The following is a 20,469-nucleotide window of genomic DNA, read 5'->3' on the forward strand; positions in this document are numbered from 1 at the left end:
TCTCCTCTCCTGCCCTTACGGCTGCGCCAGCCTTCACCGAACACCGGCACTGCCACCTTCTGCCTGGTCTGCCACCGGCAGCCGAGTCGCCGCGCGTGGTCTGGGAAAATGTTTTTCCCGTCCTATGTCTGTATGCCCTAGGAAAACTTGGAATACGCAGAAGGAGCCACGCGGGCACGCGTGAGGTCAAGATGGTCTAACCCCAGATTTGATTCTAGCTGGTCTCTGGTTTGGGAGGTGATGTGTCACCTCCCCACTACCCGACGCGTAATTCAGCCCTTCGACGTAAGAGGAAGGGAACCCTCCGGTTCTGCTCCCAGTCCCCCACAGCTCTGAGATGCTCTGCTCGCCCACTGTTACGGTTAGCTGCGTGCGTTTTTCCGAGGTTTGCTGAGCAGCCGATGGATGGGACGATGTCTGAGACGACCAAAGGGAGGCTGGTGCGAGATGAGGCCAGGCTGTCCGTTGGGATAAATCCGGATTGCTCACTTTGGAGAAGCTACCCTGACTCCATAGCGAGTGGTTGTCTGTTCCGAGTTATCGTGTCAACCACGTTAGTTGTGTGTGTTTCTACTGTGGCCTGGAAAAAAAGGAGAAGGAAACCCAGCTGGAACATGCCTATGTTTTATGCAGGGGTGCAAAATGTCTTTCTAGTCGAAATATTGGCTAAACATAATTTGAGGAAAATGTGATCTGAAAGCTAAGTGAACCCAGATACGTATTTTAGACCTTCTCGCGTGGCTTGTTTTAGCAGATTCTTGGCATTTTCCCTCTCCTGGCCAAGGAAGGTGTACCAGCCTCACCTTCCAAACGGGAAGAGAAACGTGCTTCGTGAGCGTGCTGATTCCTGCAGGTGCCCAGCCCCACGTGCTGCCCAGGAGCTGTGCTTCCCGACGGGCAGTAGAGCCGCCCCAGCCCTACGACCCTTTGCAAGAGAGAGGGGCTGACCACTGTCTCCTGGAAACTGCCAGAATAATTATTAAATCGCTAGAAATCAATCTTGAATAGCAAACCAGTTCACGCAGGCTGGAGAGACTCGATGCATGCAGCAGAAGCTTGGAAGACTTCGCCTGCATCTGCAAGCAGGACTTCCCCCAGCACCTCGCAGCGTGGCTGAGGGAACAGTGGCCTCTGGTGTTCACTCGGCTTTCTTACACCCAGAGCTTCCCAGGTGGGTGCTCGTAGGCTTGACTGGGGCCCGGGCAGGATTTGGTGACCCAGGTGTCTAGTGCAGGCTAAAACACCTGTGCAGGGCCGCAGGCATGATACAGGCCCTACGGGACACCTGCGCACTTCCGAACGGCAGCTAAAGGTCCGTAGGGATGCCAGTATAATGCTGAGTGAGAGAAACTCAAACCTCCTCGCGAGCAGTGTGATCGCTCCGCTTGGGGAGCGAATTCTCCCTACCCCGGGCCACAGCAGTGATGCCTGCATCACCGGGGAACCTCCGAATTGGACGCTGTTTAAGACATTTGTATATTTTTATGAAAGCCTTATTCCATCTTTCTCGGTGGCGATGCATTCCTTGCCTGATGAGTTGTCCCAGGCCTGTCCACCTGAAGGCCTGCAGTGCGAAGGCTGTGCTAGGACACCTCCGTGGTGTAATGCTCAGGTGCTTGCACCGGTGTGTCTGAGTGGGCTTTACCCTCTGAACAACTCACTGGTTCAGTCTTATGGTCTCAGTGTGGGACCCAGAGTGCGGGGAGGTACATGTTTTGCCAAGACGCCTTTCCCCAGCCAGTCTTTAATTTTGACCCAAAACCTGGAGCGAGCTTCATTTGGAGATGTTTGTGCTGCTTTCCCCATCTTTGTTCTTGCCCTTAATCAGGACAGTGTCACCGTATCTTCTGCACACATGTAGGACAACTTCTCCTCTATTAAAACCTGAATAGGTCTTTCGAGCATCTCTAGCAGGCCACTACTAGTATGCAACTGAGCAATATTCAGTAGTAATGCTGGAAACACCGGTGCGACTGTGTGCCGTATCTGGGTTCCAGCTGGTGGGTCCTCTACAGCAGGTCTGAGAGACAGACAAAGGCTTACTTGGAGAAAAATTAAGTTACTTACTTCTGTCGGCACAGGAAGCATGAATCTGAGGAAAACAAAACTTAGATGTGTATCTCCCTACTTGTTTCTATGCAAATTAGGGAAAAAAAAACCTAATTATTGTCTTTATTTTGGTAACTGAGATTCAGCGTATCAGAGTCTTCCACCTCAGCTGCACAGAGCACAGGGCATTTCCCACGGAGATTACCAGAATGGCAAACTTGAGCTTGGACCTCTAGGGAAACATTGTCTCCTGGTTTCTATAATTTTGCAAGTTTAGAAGCCCTACATCCTTTTGCTTACCCAAAGGCTATTTTGCAGTATTTGCAGATTCCCCCTCTGACCAGTTTTAGCTGTGAGTGTAGGGACTAAAGGACCTTTTTCTATTGAAGTAATGCGATCAGTGCGTCATTTGATGCGCACTCCCGCGAGCTTGGCTACTCGCCTCTGCCGCCCGGCAGCGAGCACGCTCTGCTCGGAAGCAGACCCGATGCTTAAGCAGCACAGCTCTTTCGGAGATCCTAATTATTGTTCCCACCACGTTAGAACAAAATGCATTGTGTTGACGTCGGAAGTAACTAGTTTCACGGCACAGCTTTTAATCGGCAAGCGCTAAAACTGGGGGCGATCCTGTAAGCGAGCGAGCTAGAGCAGGTCGCTTCCCAGGGATCTCCCAGAAGGGGGGAGCACCACGCCATGGCCCTTCTTCTCTCCCACAAGATTTAGGAACTCGTGGGCTGGTTTCACGTAGCACACGGCATTATAAAATGAAAGCTGTCGCCCCATCCTTCACATTGCCGAAGTTTCGAGGCTTTAGTAACGCTTTCCCGCAAGGGTTGATTTTTGTGTGGAGTTGCGTCGTTTGGCATGGTGCTCCTAGGACCACGGGATCTCTGTTCAGCAGCAGTTTGTTCAGGTAAAAACGTTTAGCACAAGAACCGTCATGCACTAAAGTTTATTTTATATAAAAATATGGGAGGTTTTCTGAGGTGCAGCTGAACTTCTACTAAAAAATCGATGGGAATTGGGCCCTAACTCCAAATCCTATTGAAATTCACTTCAGTTCTCATCATCTTCTATGAAGGTTTCAGTCTTAGGCTGCGAAATGACCCTAGTCATGCAAGTCAACAGGCACGCTGTGTAAGCGCGCGGAAAACAGGTCGCAGGAGTGCGTGCTCTACAAATCCCCCAACCCTTTTACTATCAGCAGTCAAGATAAATGGTGCCGCCTGTGATCGTTTCCACTGAACCCTTCCTTGCCAGGGTCACAGAGAGAGCAAGAAGTCCTCACCTTGCTTTCATAATGTGTTTTGTTTATTAAATTCAGCTTTCATTGATGTCCAGAGTTGACAAAACATTTTCCAGGAAGACTGACAAACAAACAGTTCATAAATATATATTTCTATGTGTGTCAAACACTGTAGATATAAACAAATAAATGCTCTATATTGCTATTTTGGGAGGTCTTGTGTAACCAGCACTCTCAGCTGGCCAATTAGCAGCAAATGTGTTAACCAGTGATGAACTTGCACTTACTCTTAAATTATCAAATCCAGTGTTTTAAAATTATTGCTCATTAGCAGACAAAAAAATAACAAGGTATAAAGGGTGTTCATTAAAAATCTCCAGTCACAGCAGTGACTGTATACTTCGACAGTACATGCAGCTTTTTAGTGTCTTCTTTTTTCTTCTAAATGCAATTAAGACTAAAGCTTTCAGAAATGAATTAAGGTGTCGAGTGTCCGATCTGAGGATATTACAGGAGCCAAATTACCAGCAGGCGCCAAATTACCAGCAGGCCTGACCTTGACCCCTTCCTAAAGCCTGACTTCAGATGGTGAACACCTCGGCGTTGGCAAGGGGCGTAGGGGCTCCCCGGCTCACGTTGGGGCGCCGGTGGCCGGAGAGGAGCTCCATCGTGTTTTCTGTTCCCGACAGCACCCCTGAATAACTAGGAGTTATTCTTTGCCTTCCCGTGCAGTGCTGCCAGCGACACGGGGCACAGCACCCAACTTTAATAGCACTGCAACACTTTTGGTGCCTGGTTTAGTTAACTCTTCTCCCAGCTGCAAACCCGTTTTCCGAATCTGCCGGGAGAATGGGAGCTGGGACCACCTCCAGCCAAGAGGGGCTGCGGTTGGCCAGAGATGAGGAAGATGCTCAGTGCATGGAGAACCACCACAGCATTGTAGGTGAGTGAGGTATATTCTTCCTTCCTCCCTGCACGCTCCTGGCTACGCAGGTCAAGGGAGGGAATGGTACCAGGGGAAGGTGGAAACGCAGATCTCAAGGCAGCGCTTGCAACGAGAGACTTCCCAGCCTGGACAGCTACTGGTAGCAGCGCTTCGGCTGTGGGTCCCCCCTTGCCTACAGAGCGGTTCAGCCGGTGGCCTCTCATCAGGACTACGCCAGTTCTTGCTCCCTGCCACTGCGAGCACCTCTGTGTCGTGTCCACCAGGACCCCCTTTCCGTGCCGCTCCGCTCCTGGGGACGGTCGCGCTTGGCTCCGGCTGGCCTGCTCGCCTCTCTGAAGGGAAACAAGGAACGGTGCTACTTGTACTAACCCCTTGGCAGAGGAGCCAGATGCCAGGAGGGAAGGAAACCTGCCATCCATGCTGCATTTGCGAGGCCGTCTCCTCAGGGCATCGCAGAGATGCGTCGTGCTGCCTTCTGACTGTCGTCTGCTCCTTCCCCGCTGGGTCTCTTGGGATACACCACGCTGGCCATCCTGAAGAACTCATCTGCAGCATCAAGGGCTATGAGCCGATCCTACCAAAGCAAAGCAATTTTTCAGTCACTATGTTGCCTGGGTCAGTGGCATCTCCCTATTCAACATCCTCCCTCCAAGGCGGCTCTCCTCACAGCTCTTGGGCAAAGTCAGGCATTAGCCCTTTTCTCTTCCCCCTTCAGTCCCCCCGCTGCAAGAGGACCCCATTGCACAGGCCTAGAGCAACTTGGGGGGCTGGATGATGGCCCTACAGCACGGATGTTTCCAAAAAAGCTCAGCAGGTGAGCTGTAAGTGCAACGTCTGGCGTGGAGACCACCACGCACAGGAGCTTGCTGCGGTGCAGCTCACCTCCTCCTACTGCCTCCTTAAACCTTGCTCGCAGAGGCAGGGATGAAGGCTTGCTCCCAGCTACTCACCAGCACGAAAAGGTACCGCTCAGAAAGCTCCCAGCTGGTTGGGAAGATGTTTGTCTCTTCAGAGAGCTTTAGCAGGATCTCCCGGGCTTTGCCCATGTTCTGAGAATCACTGATAATGCTGAGTTTCGTCACCGATAACAGGGAGTCTGCTTCCTTCTGGAAACCTAGGGCAGAAAGGGTCATCCCTGAGTCTTGCATACTCTTTTGACGTTCCTTATTCTGCCTCCACCTTGTGCTGCCTCTTTCCCTCCTTGCTATCCTGAGCTAGTGTTTCCCTGAGGCAGCCCCCATGTCTGCACTTGGTGTAGGCAGAAGCTCACTGGTGGTAGGGGGAAAAAATTCCTTAAAAAAAAAAAATTCAAGATGTGCTTGTTGCTAACACTCCCCACACACCCTCCCTGTATGTCAGTTCAGCTCGTACGTGCTCCTGATGTACCTACAGTATGTTCAGGGTTGGCTGGGGGTCCTACGGACTTCAGTGACTGGAGCTTTATGTTGTCAGCAGGTCTCTGGTCAAAGCGATAAAAAAACTTCCTGCAGTCATAAGCGTGTGGATTGTTGCTCCTGAAGCAGTCAGCATTTCCCATAGAAAGGGTATCCCGGGAAGGAAAGGGAGAGGAGAATACTGGGGGTGTGTGTGATCAGGAGATCTTTAAGTGTAATTGCTACCATTAACTCTTCATTCAGCCCCAGGGAGCTGGTAGCAAAACATCTTATCTAAAAACTCTTAGAGGGAGAGAATGGTGGTCTTATGATTGCAGCACAGGTGTTGATAACAAAAGATACAGGGTTTTGCATCTGGTTTCACAAAGCCCAAATGATCCTTGGCCTTGAGCTGCCCCACCACCCTCTGCAAAACAGGCTGCAGCCACTGCGGAGGTGAGGTGGGTGCGTATGTTTGTTAACGTGGGGTAACGCACATGAGTCAGTCATGAGTCAAGTCATCAAGACATGAGTCAAGTCATCGCTCCCACGTTTGGCCCGTAGAGGCTACGTGAGCATCTTGACAAAGATGAACGCCGATCCCTAGGTATAAACTCATAACGTTCCTCCCATCTAGACCCCGGAGCAGCGGGCAGGGCGGGAACGCCTGAGATGCAGATCGCGTCTGCTCCTGGCGATGATGTCCTTGAGCAGCCCCAAGCCAGGCGAGGATGCTCGAGTCGCACATCCTCCTCTCGCTAGCTGCTATCCGCCTCCGCAGTGTCGCTCACGCGAGCCGCTCGGCCAACTGGCATCACGCGCGGCGCTGCCCTTGCCTGGCTGGAGCTCACTGCTTGCGGGACAGAGAGCGGCAGGCCTGGGAGGGCCCCTGTTGAGCAATTTCCTTGGGTGAGAGAGTGCAGCTAACTTGCTTGGGCGCAGACAAAGTGGGTGGGTTGCCTCAGATCTGCTGGCATGAGCTAAGGAAGAAAGATGTCTCTCTGTGTTCCGATCTGAGAGGAACGTTCATTCCTCCCTGCTTATCACGTTTATAAAAACGCCAGGTGAACTCCCAGGGATCGATCTTCCCTTCCCTTTCTGCTCTGCCAGGGTGGTTTTGCGTAACTGTGAATCCTCAGCGATCACAGGACCCCTCATCTGGTACCGCCACACATGCCTATCCTTTGTCATTCTGCATTCCACAAAAAAGGCATCTTTTTATCTGCTAGCTTACCTAAATCTTCCAAAATGTGTTTCCATCTGCTTCTCACTTCTTTTCGGGTTTGCCGTAAGGTATAAATATCGTAGTTGAGCTTTTGCCATTCCTGCAAAGCAAAGGGATAACAAATATTGAGTCATCTGCGTGTGGTGGGGTCTCCATTGCTTTTCTAGGAATCTGGACTTTTAGAAATGGAGCCAGAGTTAAACTGATGATGTTGGCATTGAGGGATCGGCATGAAGGTCAATGGCCAGACTTCCATTACTGCTGGAAGAAAGCACACTGACCAACGCAGAGTATTCCAGCTTGATGTTTGGTACAGCATCTCTGTATCTTCCTGGCATGCACAGAACAAGTAACCTACCTGGTACCTTCACAGACTTGGAGCTACCTTGAAATCAGATCGCAGAATTTAGCTGACGGCTTATGGCCAAAGTGGCCTCTTCAGCCGGAGGCAGGGAGGATATAGTGCCGCAGCTCTGCTCTCTGCTGGAAAATATAATGCTGTCCTCGGCCAGAGGACAACGTAAACTTCTATATGTACACTCCAACTTCAGGCCTGCTCCTTTGGTCCAAAGCTTGTATGAGATAAACAAACCTTGGCATCCAAGTTAGCATCAAAAAATGAGGTTGTGAAGACACCTTATTTGACCTTTGCAGCTTGAGAAACCAAGACCATATACTAATAATTACCTCCTATCAATGATTGCAACTCCTTGTTTGCATACACTTGCAGTGAAAATGGCATGACGCTAGCCCTTAGGAAGCTAGACGTCTGAAAAAAGCCATCGCCACATCTGGGACAGACATACGCTAGATTCTCCAAACTGCTCGGCCCCCTGTTAGGCGTTTAACTAGAATACAGAAGTTTTCAAAAGCACTTGAGAACAACAAAACCCAACTTTTTTAAAGGCTGGGGTACAGCTTTTAAGTGGCAGAGAAGAGGTATGCAACTAGATATCTGAGGTTTGAGTTGGAATCATTTGACTTAATAACTATTCTTAGTGATTGCCTGTTCACGTAGTTAATGCCTCTGTTAACTATACAGTACGTATACCTGGACTTGACCTCAAGCTTTGTATGTGCCTAATGGGATGCTGTCTACAGGGGAAGGTTTTCAGGTTACTTATTAAAGCTATATCGAAGCAAGTAAACATGTCTGTTTATACAATATACATTCCTATGGGAACACATATTCTGGAATAAAAGCAGGAGCATTTTTCCTAGTTTAGTTTAATAAGTTTACACATGTAAAAAGATGCATTGATGGAAGTGTCCAGACAGCAGGTTGTGCTGGTTTTTAGCACATGGAAATTATTTGAGTGATGTTACAATCTTAATGAATTTCATTTCTGAGCAGCAGGTTACAGAAACGTATTCTTGTAGAATAAATAGGTGTTAATCTGTATCATCTCGCGGGGATTTTCCTACCTGACATGTTGGGTTCAAGCTCTGAAGACTAAAGCATAGCCTACATCCATGGATAGCAGTGCAGCCGCTCTCCCGACACGTGGTGCCTCAGAGAGCTTGTTTGTCCCATTTAGCCCTGCTGTCTGCTGGGGGTGATGGATGATCCCGTTAGCGACCAATTGCACCCGTCAGCCGTCAGAATTCAACCATTGCCCCCTCCAGCGTTACGCATCAGAACATAAATGGATTTGAAAGTTCCAACATTTTTGTCCCAAAGAGCCTGAAATCTTGGTTTCGAGAGATTTTTTTCTTAAAGAAAGAAACTCAGTGCACTTCTGCTGGTCATGTCAGGCTATGTAGTATGTTTGGTTCTGTGGAGTACATCACTGAATGGTATTAATCGATTAAAACCTGCGCTCTCAGGCAACAGCCAGGGTCCTGCATGAGATCTGTACCTCTAGCATCCCAACGGGATTTAGGCTGCGACCCCAACTTAGGCATTGATGTATATTCGCACATTTATAAGAAATATTGTAAATCTAGGGGCCTGCCTCAGCCTCCTGCAGATCACCAATCGGATTTTTAGCAACTAGTTTCAGTAAAGGCCTTAGCTCAGGGCACCCGAATGTGATTTGCCCCCTAACCTCCCCACTTTCTGATGTAGTAAAGAGCTGGAAATGTTGGCTTTTCCTGAATGCAGCCAACGTGTCAAGACTGCAGAGGTTTAAATGAGCAGCCTGTTTTCTGGTTGTTCAGCGATAGCTACAGCAGCTCCTTTGGGATTAGGATTTGCAAGAAAGCCGCTGGCGGGGTTAAGATGCTCGTGAATTTAGGTCGGGGGCGTGGGGGAATTTGGGACCAGCGTGCAGCAGCTTGCTCCGAGCCGCTCCTCTGCCCAGCCCGGGGACAGCAAACCCCTTCTTTTCAGCCCGGTGCTGGTGCTCGCCGGGAGCCAGCCTGACCGATTGCCGTCGAGCTGCTCTGCTGACCACGTCGGCACTTGCAAGTGGCTTTACTGCTTGCGCGTGAGGGCTCCTGACCTCTAGGCCATGGATCAAAATGCCGTTTCAGTCCTTAACCAGGGAAAGGAAGGAGGCAGTAACAAGCCTCTTCTCCTGTGACACGGACTCATGGTTACAAAGTGAAGCCCTCTCCATGAAAAAGATTTTTTTTCTTTTTTTTTTTTTTAAAAAACTGAAGAAAGCTTTGTGGAAAACTTCCCCCAGCCTTGAAAGTTTTCGACTCTTGGCAGGGCTCCCTTGGAAACGTCTCAGCCTCCTCGTGACCCCGCAGCCTTAAGCGGAAAGGAGAGGAAACCAGTTCGGGCACGTTGGTGGGAAAATGAGCTGCGTGTCCCTGACCTGCTGCGTAGATAAACCGGCGCTTTGATGGACACGATCAGCACGTCCGCTCTGATTCCGGTGAGGGTTTGTGGTGCCGACTCGGCACGCCGAGGCGGGGGGAGGATGCGCGCAGCACCCCAGGAGGAAGCCCTCGTCCTCCTCCCTCCTGAACGTGGTGCTGGACCAGAGGAAGCCAGGAGGAGGAGGCGGCTGTACGTTGTGCCAGTCACGGAGAAGCAACTAGGGAGACCGTCGCGAAACCTGGGTGAAGACAGGCCAGTCTCTAGGAAGGGACACGCCGTGTTCTCCAGCAGCCTCAGAAGCCACCAAGCTTTCTGGGGTGGGACATCCTAACTGCCGCGGGCATCCTCCACGTCGTGCTAATGAGGAATAAAGTAAGAGCATCTTCCCGTCCTCCAAAAGGATCCTCCTTCTAAAGAGGATCTCCCTTTAACAGCAGAGGAGGATCACAGCGCTGGAGTTTGCTCCATGCTCGCTGCCAGGCGGAGGGCACGTGCCGGGACTCGGTGCCGGACCCAGCACTCGCCCCTGCTCCGTAAGGGGCCTCTCCGCCTCCTCTCCTGCCTCGTTCGATGCAAGCTCTTCGGGACAGGCAAGGCTCCTCGTGCACGGCCACCGTCACAGACGTTTTTTGCAATCAGTTTTGCCCTTTTAAACCTAAACACCAGGGCGCAACATGTACCAGCGTGGTCTTAAGAAAATCCTTTTTGCATGAGTCAAAAATACCTATGGAGCAGCAGAGGAAGAAGAGACCCAGCAACATCACCCATGCCGTTATGAAACTTTGAAAAAGCCCGGGGAAGAGCGTTGGCATCTATCCCTAGACGACAGCAAGTTCCTACGAGGCCAGGAAGTGCTGAACTGACGCCCGCATCCCCAGCAGTAGTTCAGCGCCATCCAAGTTTGCTTCCAAATCACGGACCGGTACCTCTTGTATGAACCAAAGGAATTTCAGCCAACTTGGACGTATGCCTGCACACCTGCACCCAGTGCGTTATCCCGCAATACTTCAGTTCTGTTGTCTTCCAGAGAAGATATTTACCCGGAAAACCTCCCTGGACTCACTCACCAATGCATATGCTAAGTCTGCAAATGCCAGAAGTGAAGAAATCCTAGGCATTAAATATAAGCCGGGCTGGCACAGAGCTGAAAGCTGGGAAAGAACATGCCAAAGAGAACAGGCAAGCACTGTCCAATTTTTCCTCCACGCTCATATGGAAATTTCCTAATTAGGAGGTAGTTTTCTTTGTGCTGCCAAAGCAATCCTCTACCAAAGCCATTTCCTTTATTCCCTTGGAAGTAATTTGTATCACCGTTCTGTTCACGAGTTATTTAGGAAATCAGGTCAAAACACAGTTACTGGGAACAGACTGCAAAATATCAGTCCAGACTGGTACCACTTCACATCCAGTGATGCTCCTCATCTGGGCTCAGGGACTGGCCCAATTTGAAGCAGCCGAGCAAATACAAACTCTAGATCCACGTTCATACGTTGAACGTTCTTCCCACACCTTAGCTCAGCACCATCCTGAATTCGATTCAGTTTCAAGAGAGGTTTTCAGGAGTTCACAAATACTTTTTTGCAGACCTTTGGAGGTCTGGGGCTTGGTGGGTTGGTGGTTTATTTATTAGTCCAAGACTTTGGGAGACCCAGCGCACCTCGGTCTCTCTGACTGGCATCCACAACCCATCACCTCTGTATGCCTCAGCATGGCCATGCTGCAATACTGAGCTTCTCTGTAATGCGTCTTAAAAAGAAAACACCTGTAGGAGAGCACGAGAAAATACAAAAATGGGCCCCATCTGCCTGTTACTGGATCTGCCAGGAGGATCCTGCCAGCACAGTTCTGTTAGCCTGGCCCCAAGCAGAGATGTTAACGTTTGAGGCTTGCTGGAGCTGAAACAGTCCCCCGTTTCCCCCGTAAAACACGTTCCTCCCCACTCCCAGGGTACGTGCTGAAGCAGCACCTTGGCTGTATCTACGCAGGATCTCAAACAACGACTTTTCCTCGAGCTCCTCTGTTCACCTCCAGAAGATCTGGGAGTTTTGCCTTACACCACCGACAGTTTTGACAACGCTGCAGGGCAGGAGCCAATCTGCAGGAAAAACAGTTTTTTTCCATATTCCAAATATTGACCCAAGCCTTTAAGAGCTTGGAGCACTGCTTTGATCTCCAAAGGCTGCATCGATTTTACCAGCGTCCTTAAGCCAGCCCTTCAGCTACGGCTTTTCTGGTTCTCTCTTCCCACACTCCTCTCCCTCGTGCTTTTTCTTCTCAAGGTGCATCCGAGCACGTTGCACTCATCCCCCAACAGCAGAGAAAAGCACAGGGTTGCAAGTTGTTCAGGCCTCGCCTAGGACTGCAGCTCCAAAATTCATCCTCCCCCGTGCCTGCACGTCCGTTCACGCTTCTCGGCTCTCCTCTTTTGACCCATCTCTCAGGCTGATGAGGTCTGTCACAGCTGCCATTTGTGCCTTGCACGCGCCGCTGGTGCATTAGGAGAGAGGAAGAGTGTTTTTTGAAAGTAAAGCAGATTTCTTCCCTCTTCACTCCTCAGTCTGTTCACACCCAGCTCTTCCCCGTGGCTCGTCTGGAGCACGGCCCTGGCGAGAGCTGGGCCGTGCGCCAGGCTCCTTGCGTGGACCCGCTGGCCTCCCGGTGTGCCCCCCTGCCCGGCGGCCTCTGCAAGCTCAGCATCTCACCGGGGCCACTGCGGGACCCGGCAGCAGAGCTGGGCACCTCCAGATGGAGATTCGTTCCACCCGTCTCAGACCAAAGGCCCCCGGTTTCAGGAGGCTCCAGCGCACCTCGGCTTAGGTGCCTGTTGCACGGTGGCTTTTGCAATCGCAGGGTGCAGTCGCTGGTTCCCCCAAGCCCCGCGTCGCTATCAGCGGTCACCCCGCGCACACGGCATCGAGCAGGACGAGCGAGCGGGCGGGAAGCGGGTGCACCCAAGAAGTCACCGTCGCTGCCTCGAAGAGCTCGCTGCCCTGGTTCGGCGAGAAGCAGGGTGGAGCAACCCCGGCCAGCCTCGCGGGAGCTGCCGCCTCCCCGCGCTGGAGCTGCCAAGTTTCTGGGAGCTGGGCAACGCGGAGAGGCCGGGGGGGAGGAAACCACTCTGCGCGGATTCGGTGTGGGGCCAAGGAACTGGGTTCTGGCTCATTACCTGCTCCTTCTTCTACCGAAAAGGACGGGAGGGAAGAAGAGAAATCCTGCACGTGCCGGTCAGGGAAGAAGCGTGCCATGGGTGATGCAGAGGACACCGGGCTGCGCTCCTGGAGGTATTCCCCGCTCTCGCTGCATGACTTCCAGCAAATCGCATCATTTTCCCGTGCCTCAAATACCGGTCGGAGGGACCGCGGGCGAGCTGCTCTGTGTTGCTGGACCTCCTGCCGACAGCGCCCGGCCCTTCGTGGGTGCAGCTCAGCTCGCTTCACTGACAGAGATCCATGGCCCGGGCCTGTGTTATCCACGGAAAACATCTGCCAAGGAAGAGCCGCAGATCCCCAGGCCTGGAGAGAGCCGTCCCCGGGCCTGGCTGGCATCCAGCCTTGCACGAGCTGAGGAGCCTTCCTCATGTTACGAGGAAGAGCACGGCGGAGGAAAACTTATTTTTTCATCAATTCATCAGTGCTTGTTCAAAATTACCGGCATCACTGCCAAAAAGGTGTGACTATACAGCAGTTATTCTGCTGCAATACCTGGCGGGGAGAGGGCTGCACGTGGTCACCGCTGCGTCCTGGCCCACCGCTTCTCCTGTCCCGGCTCGCAGCACCTCGTCTCCGCTACCACGTGGGAAATAATTAAAAAAAGAAAATACCGGAACGCAGAAGTGGGTTAGCCAGATTAAGGAAAACAATACCGGGTTGAGGCAGAGGATTACCTGCTCTTTGTCACCCTCCCAAAATCCTGTCCTAGGAAAGCACGGTGATAACGGGGTGGGATGGTGAAGGATGTAATAAGGGCACAGCACGGTGACGTTTCTGTGTTGAACCAAGGACCAGAAACACATGGCCTCGTTTTCCCTTCCGTATTATTTTAAGCAAGAACAAAGCCTTAGGTCCTTTTTATAAGATGTGTGTCCTGAATAAATAACAAGCGGATCCTCCTCCATGCCCAGCGCGGGGCATCCCCTCTTCTGCACGCCCCTCCGGGGAGCGGGAACCGAGCAGCTCCCCAAAGCTGATTACAGCTTTTGCTGGTGCTGTTTTGCAATCAGACTTTTTCGCTCTCTCTCAGGGCTGACCTCTCATTAGATGAAGCGGTTTGGCCTAGTTTTAAAATGCTCACTGGAGTAAGAGCAGATCTCTGCACCCGGCGCCGAACGCAACAATGTCGGATTTTCCGGCCAAATATTTCCCTGTTGTGCAGCACATAAAAAGAGCTAAAATTTGTGTTTGTGTCCTCTTTTTAAACAAATGAAAGGCCCTGGATGGGGACGCAGGCGACCCGGGTGCATCCCTGTTCAGGGCTCAGCCAGCCGTGCCTCAGTTTCCCTAGCCGTAAACCGGAGACGGGGGATCCCACGAGCGTCCCTTGGGCTGCCTTTCTTCGGAGCTCTTAATTGCACCGCATGAAGAGACAGGCTACCCGCCCTCGCGTTGCTTTGCAGAGACGAAGCTATTTTTGCGAATAACTATCGCTTTTACGAGTTCTGCGGGTCGAGCGCATAAAGAGCCTTAAATCAAGTTAAAGGGCTGCGATCAGAAGGTATCACAGGAGCTTCCCTCGGGTCGCCTTCGACGGGGCCCTGAACCCGCGGCAGCAGCTTTGGGGCCGCCCTCGTTTCCTTCCACCGATTCCGGCTGGATTAAGCCTCGCCGTCTTCTCTAACGGAGACGAGCAATCGCGAGGTGGAGAAAACCGCGCTGGGGTAGAGGAGCTCTTCAGTTCGAGTTGCCGCAGCAGTAAAGGCTACGGGCTGTCAGGAAAATGCTGTTACAAAGCTCTCTGTTGTAAACACCAGCATTAAGTCTACCCCACCGGAAAAGAAAAAAACCATTAAATGGGGATTCTGGTCATCTGCGTGTACAAAGAATTGCATTATCTCGTTTTGATTTTTAAAAATCTTAATTTTTATCTCAAGCGCTTTTGTTGGAGGGCGACTGCCTCATGGGGGGGAGTTTTTTAGCCTGAGCCGTTTGGATAAAACGGGACCGCTTTCAGCTCCTGCTGAAACGAAACGCAAAGCCTCCGGGTTTTACAGATGACATTGTGGAATGGGGGAAACGTGTCCATATTTTCCTTAATCTGTTCCTAATCCGCCAGGCCCCGGGAATCTCCTTTGCGCAGCCGGGCTTTAGAGGAGGCAGATCAGGCCCGCGACACCCCCCGCTTATATAACAGCGGCGATTCTCCCTCCCGCGCCAAGAGCCGTGCCAGCTCCCCGGCCTCGATAATGACCCGCGAGCAATTAGAGGCGCGTTTGACTTGACGCGTCCCCGGAGCGGCGGCTCGGCCGGGCGCGTACGCGGGACGGGGCAACCGCGGGCGAGGCGAACGCGAAAGGCCAAAGCGGAGAAACGCGGGCGAGAAAGCAGCCCGTGAAAGCCAGGGAGCGGAGCCGGTGAAGGAGGACGTGTGAAACTTGTGCACCGGTTTGGTTCAGGGCACTGCGCTTTCTCGGGCGATCCCGGCGCGCGCGCTGTCGGCCGTACGCGCGGCATCCCGCGGGGCATCTCCCGTCCCAGCTCAGGAGGGGTCCCCTGACCTCGCACCGGAGAAGTCCCGGCTTTTCGGGGAAGAGCCTCTGGCTAAGCTATATCTGCACCAGCAACAGGAGAAAATCCAGAGTGGAAGAGCAGACAGCGGGACCTGCTGTCTACGCTCTCCCCATTTGGGGGTTTGCTTCGGTCTGCTCCCAGGGTCTGACCGCCCTCAAGCACCGGGTCTCTACAGGGGCTTAGCCGATGGTCGAAGCAGCTCGGGATTACGTTGGAGCTAGCGTTTGACCATGGAAAATAAGTCTTTTCGCGCTCTGTTTTATCCCGTATTTACTACGGCAGCTCTCTTCTCACCTCCGAGTCCGTGTCCAGCTGGTTCCTCACCACGATCATGTTGTAGAGCACGCGGTCGTCGTCCGCCTCGGTGTGGGTCACGTCGTGGGGGGTGCTCCACAGGTTCTGCTCCTCGTCCCGCGCCAGCGTGGCCCCGAAGGAGGTGTACGGGCTGTTGTTGCTGCGGAGAGGGAGGGCAAACGTGAGGCCGGGCCCGACGGCGGGCAGCACCCCCCCGTCGCCCGGCTTCCTTCTACCCCCTGAGCCCCTCTGAAAGCGCCCACCTCACCCTCTCCGAGCTACACGCGGAAACAGCTACAACAACTTAGACTACAAAAGCCCCACGGCTCTCCGGAGGAGGGCACGGCGTCGTGGAGGGTGCTTTCTTTCCACCTTTGCAGCCATGCCAAGATCCCATCGGGAAGATCTGTCCACGTGGAGGTTTTGCGCGCAGAAGGGCGGACGCGTGCAGAGCACCTCCCTTGCCTCTTGGGCAAAGCAGCAGCTTCTACCCAGCTTCTTCGCAAAGTCATTGCGGATGAACAGTATTTTATTGTGGACAAAGGAAGAGGACACAGGCAATTCCACCTGCACACCAGAAAACGCTGTCACTGGGAGGGTGGTTGCACACCGGGGCAGGTTGCCCGGAGAGGCTGTGGAGTCTCCATCCTTGGAGATATCCAAAACCCAAGTGGATGTGGTCCTGGGCAGCCTGCTCTCGGCAACCCTGCTTGAGCAGGGGGTGGGACGAGATGATCTCCAGAGGTCCCCCCCAACCTCAGCGATTCTGTGCCTCTGTTTTCTCCCCAGCAGCCCAAACCCTGCTGAATCAAGCGGCAAATCTGCACATGGGAAAGCCCGTCGCAGCGGCTCCCCACCTGAGAGGTATGGCCAACGCAACTGAACAGCGCGGGCAGCAGGGCTACGGGCAGACAGGACTTTTAGCCAAGCACTGCCAAAAAATCCAGGAATTCTAGGTCCACATCCCACCTACTCAGGCGCTGGCTTTATCTTGGGGATGGAAACATCCTCGGCCTGCTTGTGACCTCCTGCATTTACTTGCTTAATGGTGAGCAAAGCAGGGCATCGTCTTCTGAAACGGCTGTTCCCCACCAAGGCAAGGAGCTGCTCTACGCACTGACGGCAGTTCTGTTTTATGGCTGTATATTATTTTCTCCTTTTTTTTTCTTTTTCAATAGGGTTATTTAATTCTGCTGGGATAACTTCTAGCACAGTACTTTCATAACACACATTCCTAATCCAGATGTCCAGGCGTTCAAGAGAAGCAACACGAGCTGAGAAATACTTCAAGACTTGCATAATAGTATCATCAACCATCCTATGGTAATTCCTGCTCAGCTCTTGTTAGAGCAGACCAATATTTATTCTGTTTGCTTTCCAAAACCCTCTGTTTGGGTACAAACGCTACCCAGTGAAACCTGAGATAACGCTGCAGAAGGTTTATCTGCGCTGGCACAACCATTACAGAAGATGCTAAGGGGAGCTCCGGCGTACAGATAAAACAGAAAAATCGTTCACATCAGCTTTCCTGCAGAAAAGTTAATTAGACTTTCAATAAACCAGAAAACCTGAGCAACAGGTAACGAGGGGAAAGCTAATCTCCTACAGTCTCTCATTAAGGACAAGCGAAAGAATGTGACACCGAGGGTGTGGATGGCACAACCCAGCATTTCTACACCAGAGCAGCACGGGTTCAGCCGGACCATTTCCCCTTCCGCCTTCCCCCTCTCCGGCGCGGCTCAGCCGAGGGCTTTCCCACAGCTACAGGCAGAAACGACCAGGGTGGAGGCAGCAACAGGCCGACGCAGATGCATGGAGGGATGTTCCTGGGATGCCAGAGCGAGCGTCTGTTAATGCCAGCAGGGTCTGGGGGGGGTTGGAGCCTCCCTGGAGAGCAGACGGGACCCCAGCCTGTAAGGCGTCACTTGAGGGCAAGACGGGCCGTGACATGAGGCGGGTACCACGCTCCTGCCTCCAGCGGGACCTCCCCGCTCACTGATCCGTAGCCCTTAACATCTGACTCATCGGACAACCACCGTTTGGCAACAGCACTTGCACGCCTTAGCTTTTACGAGCGGCTCCCCTGCCCAAAGCAGGGCGGTATCTTTCTTTCCCAGCAGACAAACCACGGCGCGGGACGGGAAGCGGCTTAGCAGGGACGCGGGCAGGAGCAGAGCCCAGGTCCCCTCGGCGGCTGCAGGGGAGAGCCAGGCCCGAACCCCCAACGTGCGAGATCCCACGCGCCGGCCGCCAATGTGCTCCTCAAACGCCAGCCCCGCGCAGGCGTCCTTGTGGGAACCCCCAGCAGCTTGCTCTGGCCGGGTCGCCTTCCCTGCGAGGACCAGCAGCCCACGGGCGTTAGCAAATCCAGAAGGACCTCGAGAACGACTGAGGGCCGCGCACGGGGTAACGCACCGCTCCGCGACCGCGAGCATCCCCAGCGCGCTCGACGCTTCCAAGCAACGCTGCAGCGAAGAAACCACGGGGGAGAAAGGCACATCAACGCAGCTGCCTTGCCGCGTACGACAGTCGCAACGGGACCAAAGGCAACGTGGACTGCTTCACATCTTTAGCCAGAAAATGCTGAGCATTAACGCTTCCTCAGCCAGCTCGTGCCAGGCATCCTTTGCGTTGTGCTGCAGCAGCCCAACTCCCGGACTGCGGCCAGATTTTATACCAGCACCGTCCTAGCGCTGTTGCTATTTCTTGTCTCCGCGCAAAGCACTGGCTGCTCTCGCTGATCTCATCATCGCTTAGAGTCACACTTGGATACATTAGGGTAACATACGTGCCTAAAAATACACATATTATCTCCCCATCACTGCTTTGTCCTTTGAAATGTCGCATTTATTGCGCCAGAACCATTCGGTTTGGGGAAAACGAGGTGAACTTTTTTGAAGTCACCCTTTAGGTAGTTCAGCCGGGAATCTCCGTTGCCAAAGAAGTAAAACTCAGCTAAAAGATCTGAGATTCATTCAAGTCATTCATTTTAAACAACACGGCGATACCAGATAAGCAAATTACTGCAAGCCTGCTCTTGCACGATCCCCACGTTGCCGTAAAACCCCAAAGCCTCCTGTCCCGTAACAAGCTAATGGCTACGTTATTAGATTAATTATGAGGACACGCTTGCGCAATAGCCAGTGCCTTGCAAATGCCCAGCCGTTTTACAGGCTTTCCTACTTAAAGCCAGCATTAATTGGATTGCCATTTAAAGGCATGTTACTAAGGAAAGGTGCCCCATGCAGCCGGCTCGCAGCCCGACGGGGACGGGCGCTTCCTAAGACAGTAAAACACTAAGCAGCTCGTACTTCTCTACACCTGCGCTTAACTCTCCTTAGGTTAATGCGAACTTCCTGGGCCGGAGGCCCCACGGTCAGGATTATCTGGTTATTATTTAGGACTTGTTTCACAAGCGTGAAATCGGGACACTGCAACGCCCGCCGCCGGCTCGGGGCTGCGGTGCGGGTGCGGGGGGGGCTGGGCCTCCCGGGCGTCTGGCCAACCTCGGCCGCATCGGCAGCGCCGAATACGCGCTCTGCGGTCCCGGAGACCCAAACTCCCCCTCTCTGGTGCCGCTGCACCTCTCTTTGCACCCCGGCACTCGCGTGCGCCGGGACCCCTCGTGCAAGGCGGCACCGGCCGCGGAGCCTTTCGGAAGGGCCCTGCGTCCTGCAGCGGCTGAAGCACGCTGCGCCGGCAGCTGCGGCTGATGCAAAGCAAGGCACCGAGCGGCACTTTTTACTGTCCTGCCTAACGCGCTCCCCCTCACGCTGGTAAGCCATCCCGCTGACTTAGACGTGCACACCTGCGACACGCAAAGCCTGCTTACGTGTTTGCACAGGTCACAGCTCTTAAAAGAATGACTTAAGAGAGGTCTTAATCTGTTCATATTGAGAAAAAACAGAACTGGAAGCCCTGAAGGCCCCGCACGTAAGAAAGGTGCAGCTGAAAAGCGTGGAAAAACCCTCGTTTCGCCAGAAATCGGCAGGCATGGCGTCTCCGCTCCGCCGGCTTCGCCTGCCGGGAGGCCGCAGCGGGGACCCGACGCGGGGTGGGGCGAGACGGGACCCCCTTTGCGCTCCCCGGCCTGGAAATCCCGCCGCGGCCAGGACGGGGACGGACGAAAGCCGGACGGTTTCTGAGGCGAGGGGCGCCGGGGACGCGGGTGCCCTTCCCACGCCTTCACGTCGGGTCCCTCGGGAACGCGAAAGCCGCGCGGGAAGAGGCGCCGAAGCGCACGAAGCGGCAGCGGCAGCGGCGGAGGGTCCCTGCGCTCTCGGGTGCCCAGCGCCGCCCGCCCTCGCGCTGCGCCGCCACCGCGGCCGCCCCGTCGGGACGCGGCCGGTCTCCCCGGCAGCTTCGCGCAGCCGAGCCGGGCCCGGGCCGCGGGGACGCGCCGCCGGGGCGCAGCCACCCACCTCAGCAGCGGCTCCTTCTCGGGGGGCGCCGCCGCCTCGTCGCCGCCGCCGCCGCCGCAGCAGCCGCAGCAGCCGCCGAGCGAGCGCAGCCAGGCCCCCAGCCCCATGGGCCGCCGCCGCCGCCGCCGCCGCTCCGCCGCCCGGGAAGCGGCCCAGGGCCGGGCCCGGCCGGGGCGGCGCCTCGCGGCCCCGCCTGCCCCGAGGCGGGGTGAGGGGCGGCGCCCGGCTTCGGCGGCGCCGCAGCTTGCGCGTGTCGGTGCACGGACCGCTGCACCCCCCCCGCCCCGGCGGGGCTGAGCCGCGGCCGCTTGCAGGATCGCGCCCCGAAACACAGCTGCGTGCGAGGTCTGCGGCCCCCCCAAGCAATCCCCAGCACGGCCGCTTGCAGGAGCGCAGCTTGCTCTGTAAGTCAGTGCAAGGCT

The 20,469-nt window shown here is 54.0% G+C and overlaps 1 protein-coding gene and 1 long non-coding RNA gene across 3 annotated transcripts in view; one reads left to right on the forward strand and one right to left on the reverse strand.

The window, feature by feature from the left end:
• The window catches only part of LOC112995794 (uncharacterized), a 136,289-nt gene that overhangs the window by 109,904 nt on the left and 5,916 nt on the right, over positions 1–20,469 (forward strand). The gene's annotated exons all lie outside the window — the stretch shown is intronic.
• On the reverse strand, positions 3,339–20,237 carry MREG (melanoregulin). Of its 2 annotated transcripts, XM_064515366.1 has the most exons (6): positions 20,048–20,237; positions 15,627–15,786; positions 6,849–6,939; positions 5,192–5,355; positions 4,654–4,815; positions 3,339–4,573 (listed from the first exon to the last, which is right to left on the reverse strand). In XM_064515366.1, the coding sequence occupies exons 1-5, from the start codon at positions 20,152–20,154 to the stop codon at positions 4,684–4,686; spliced, it is 654 nt and encodes a 217-aa protein (XP_064371436.1). In that variant the 5' UTR covers positions 20,155–20,237; the 3' UTR covers positions 3,339–4,573; positions 4,654–4,683. The 2 variants fall into 2 exon arrangements, with proteins under 2 accessions (XP_064371436.1, XP_064371435.1); XM_064515365.1 differs by having other exon boundaries at positions 3,339–4,815.

Source organism: Dromaius novaehollandiae, chromosome 7 (assembly GCF_036370855.1).
Source record: "Dromaius novaehollandiae isolate bDroNov1 chromosome 7, bDroNov1.hap1, whole genome shotgun sequence".
Taxonomy (NCBI): domain Eukaryota; kingdom Metazoa; phylum Chordata; class Aves; order Casuariiformes; family Dromaiidae; genus Dromaius; species Dromaius novaehollandiae.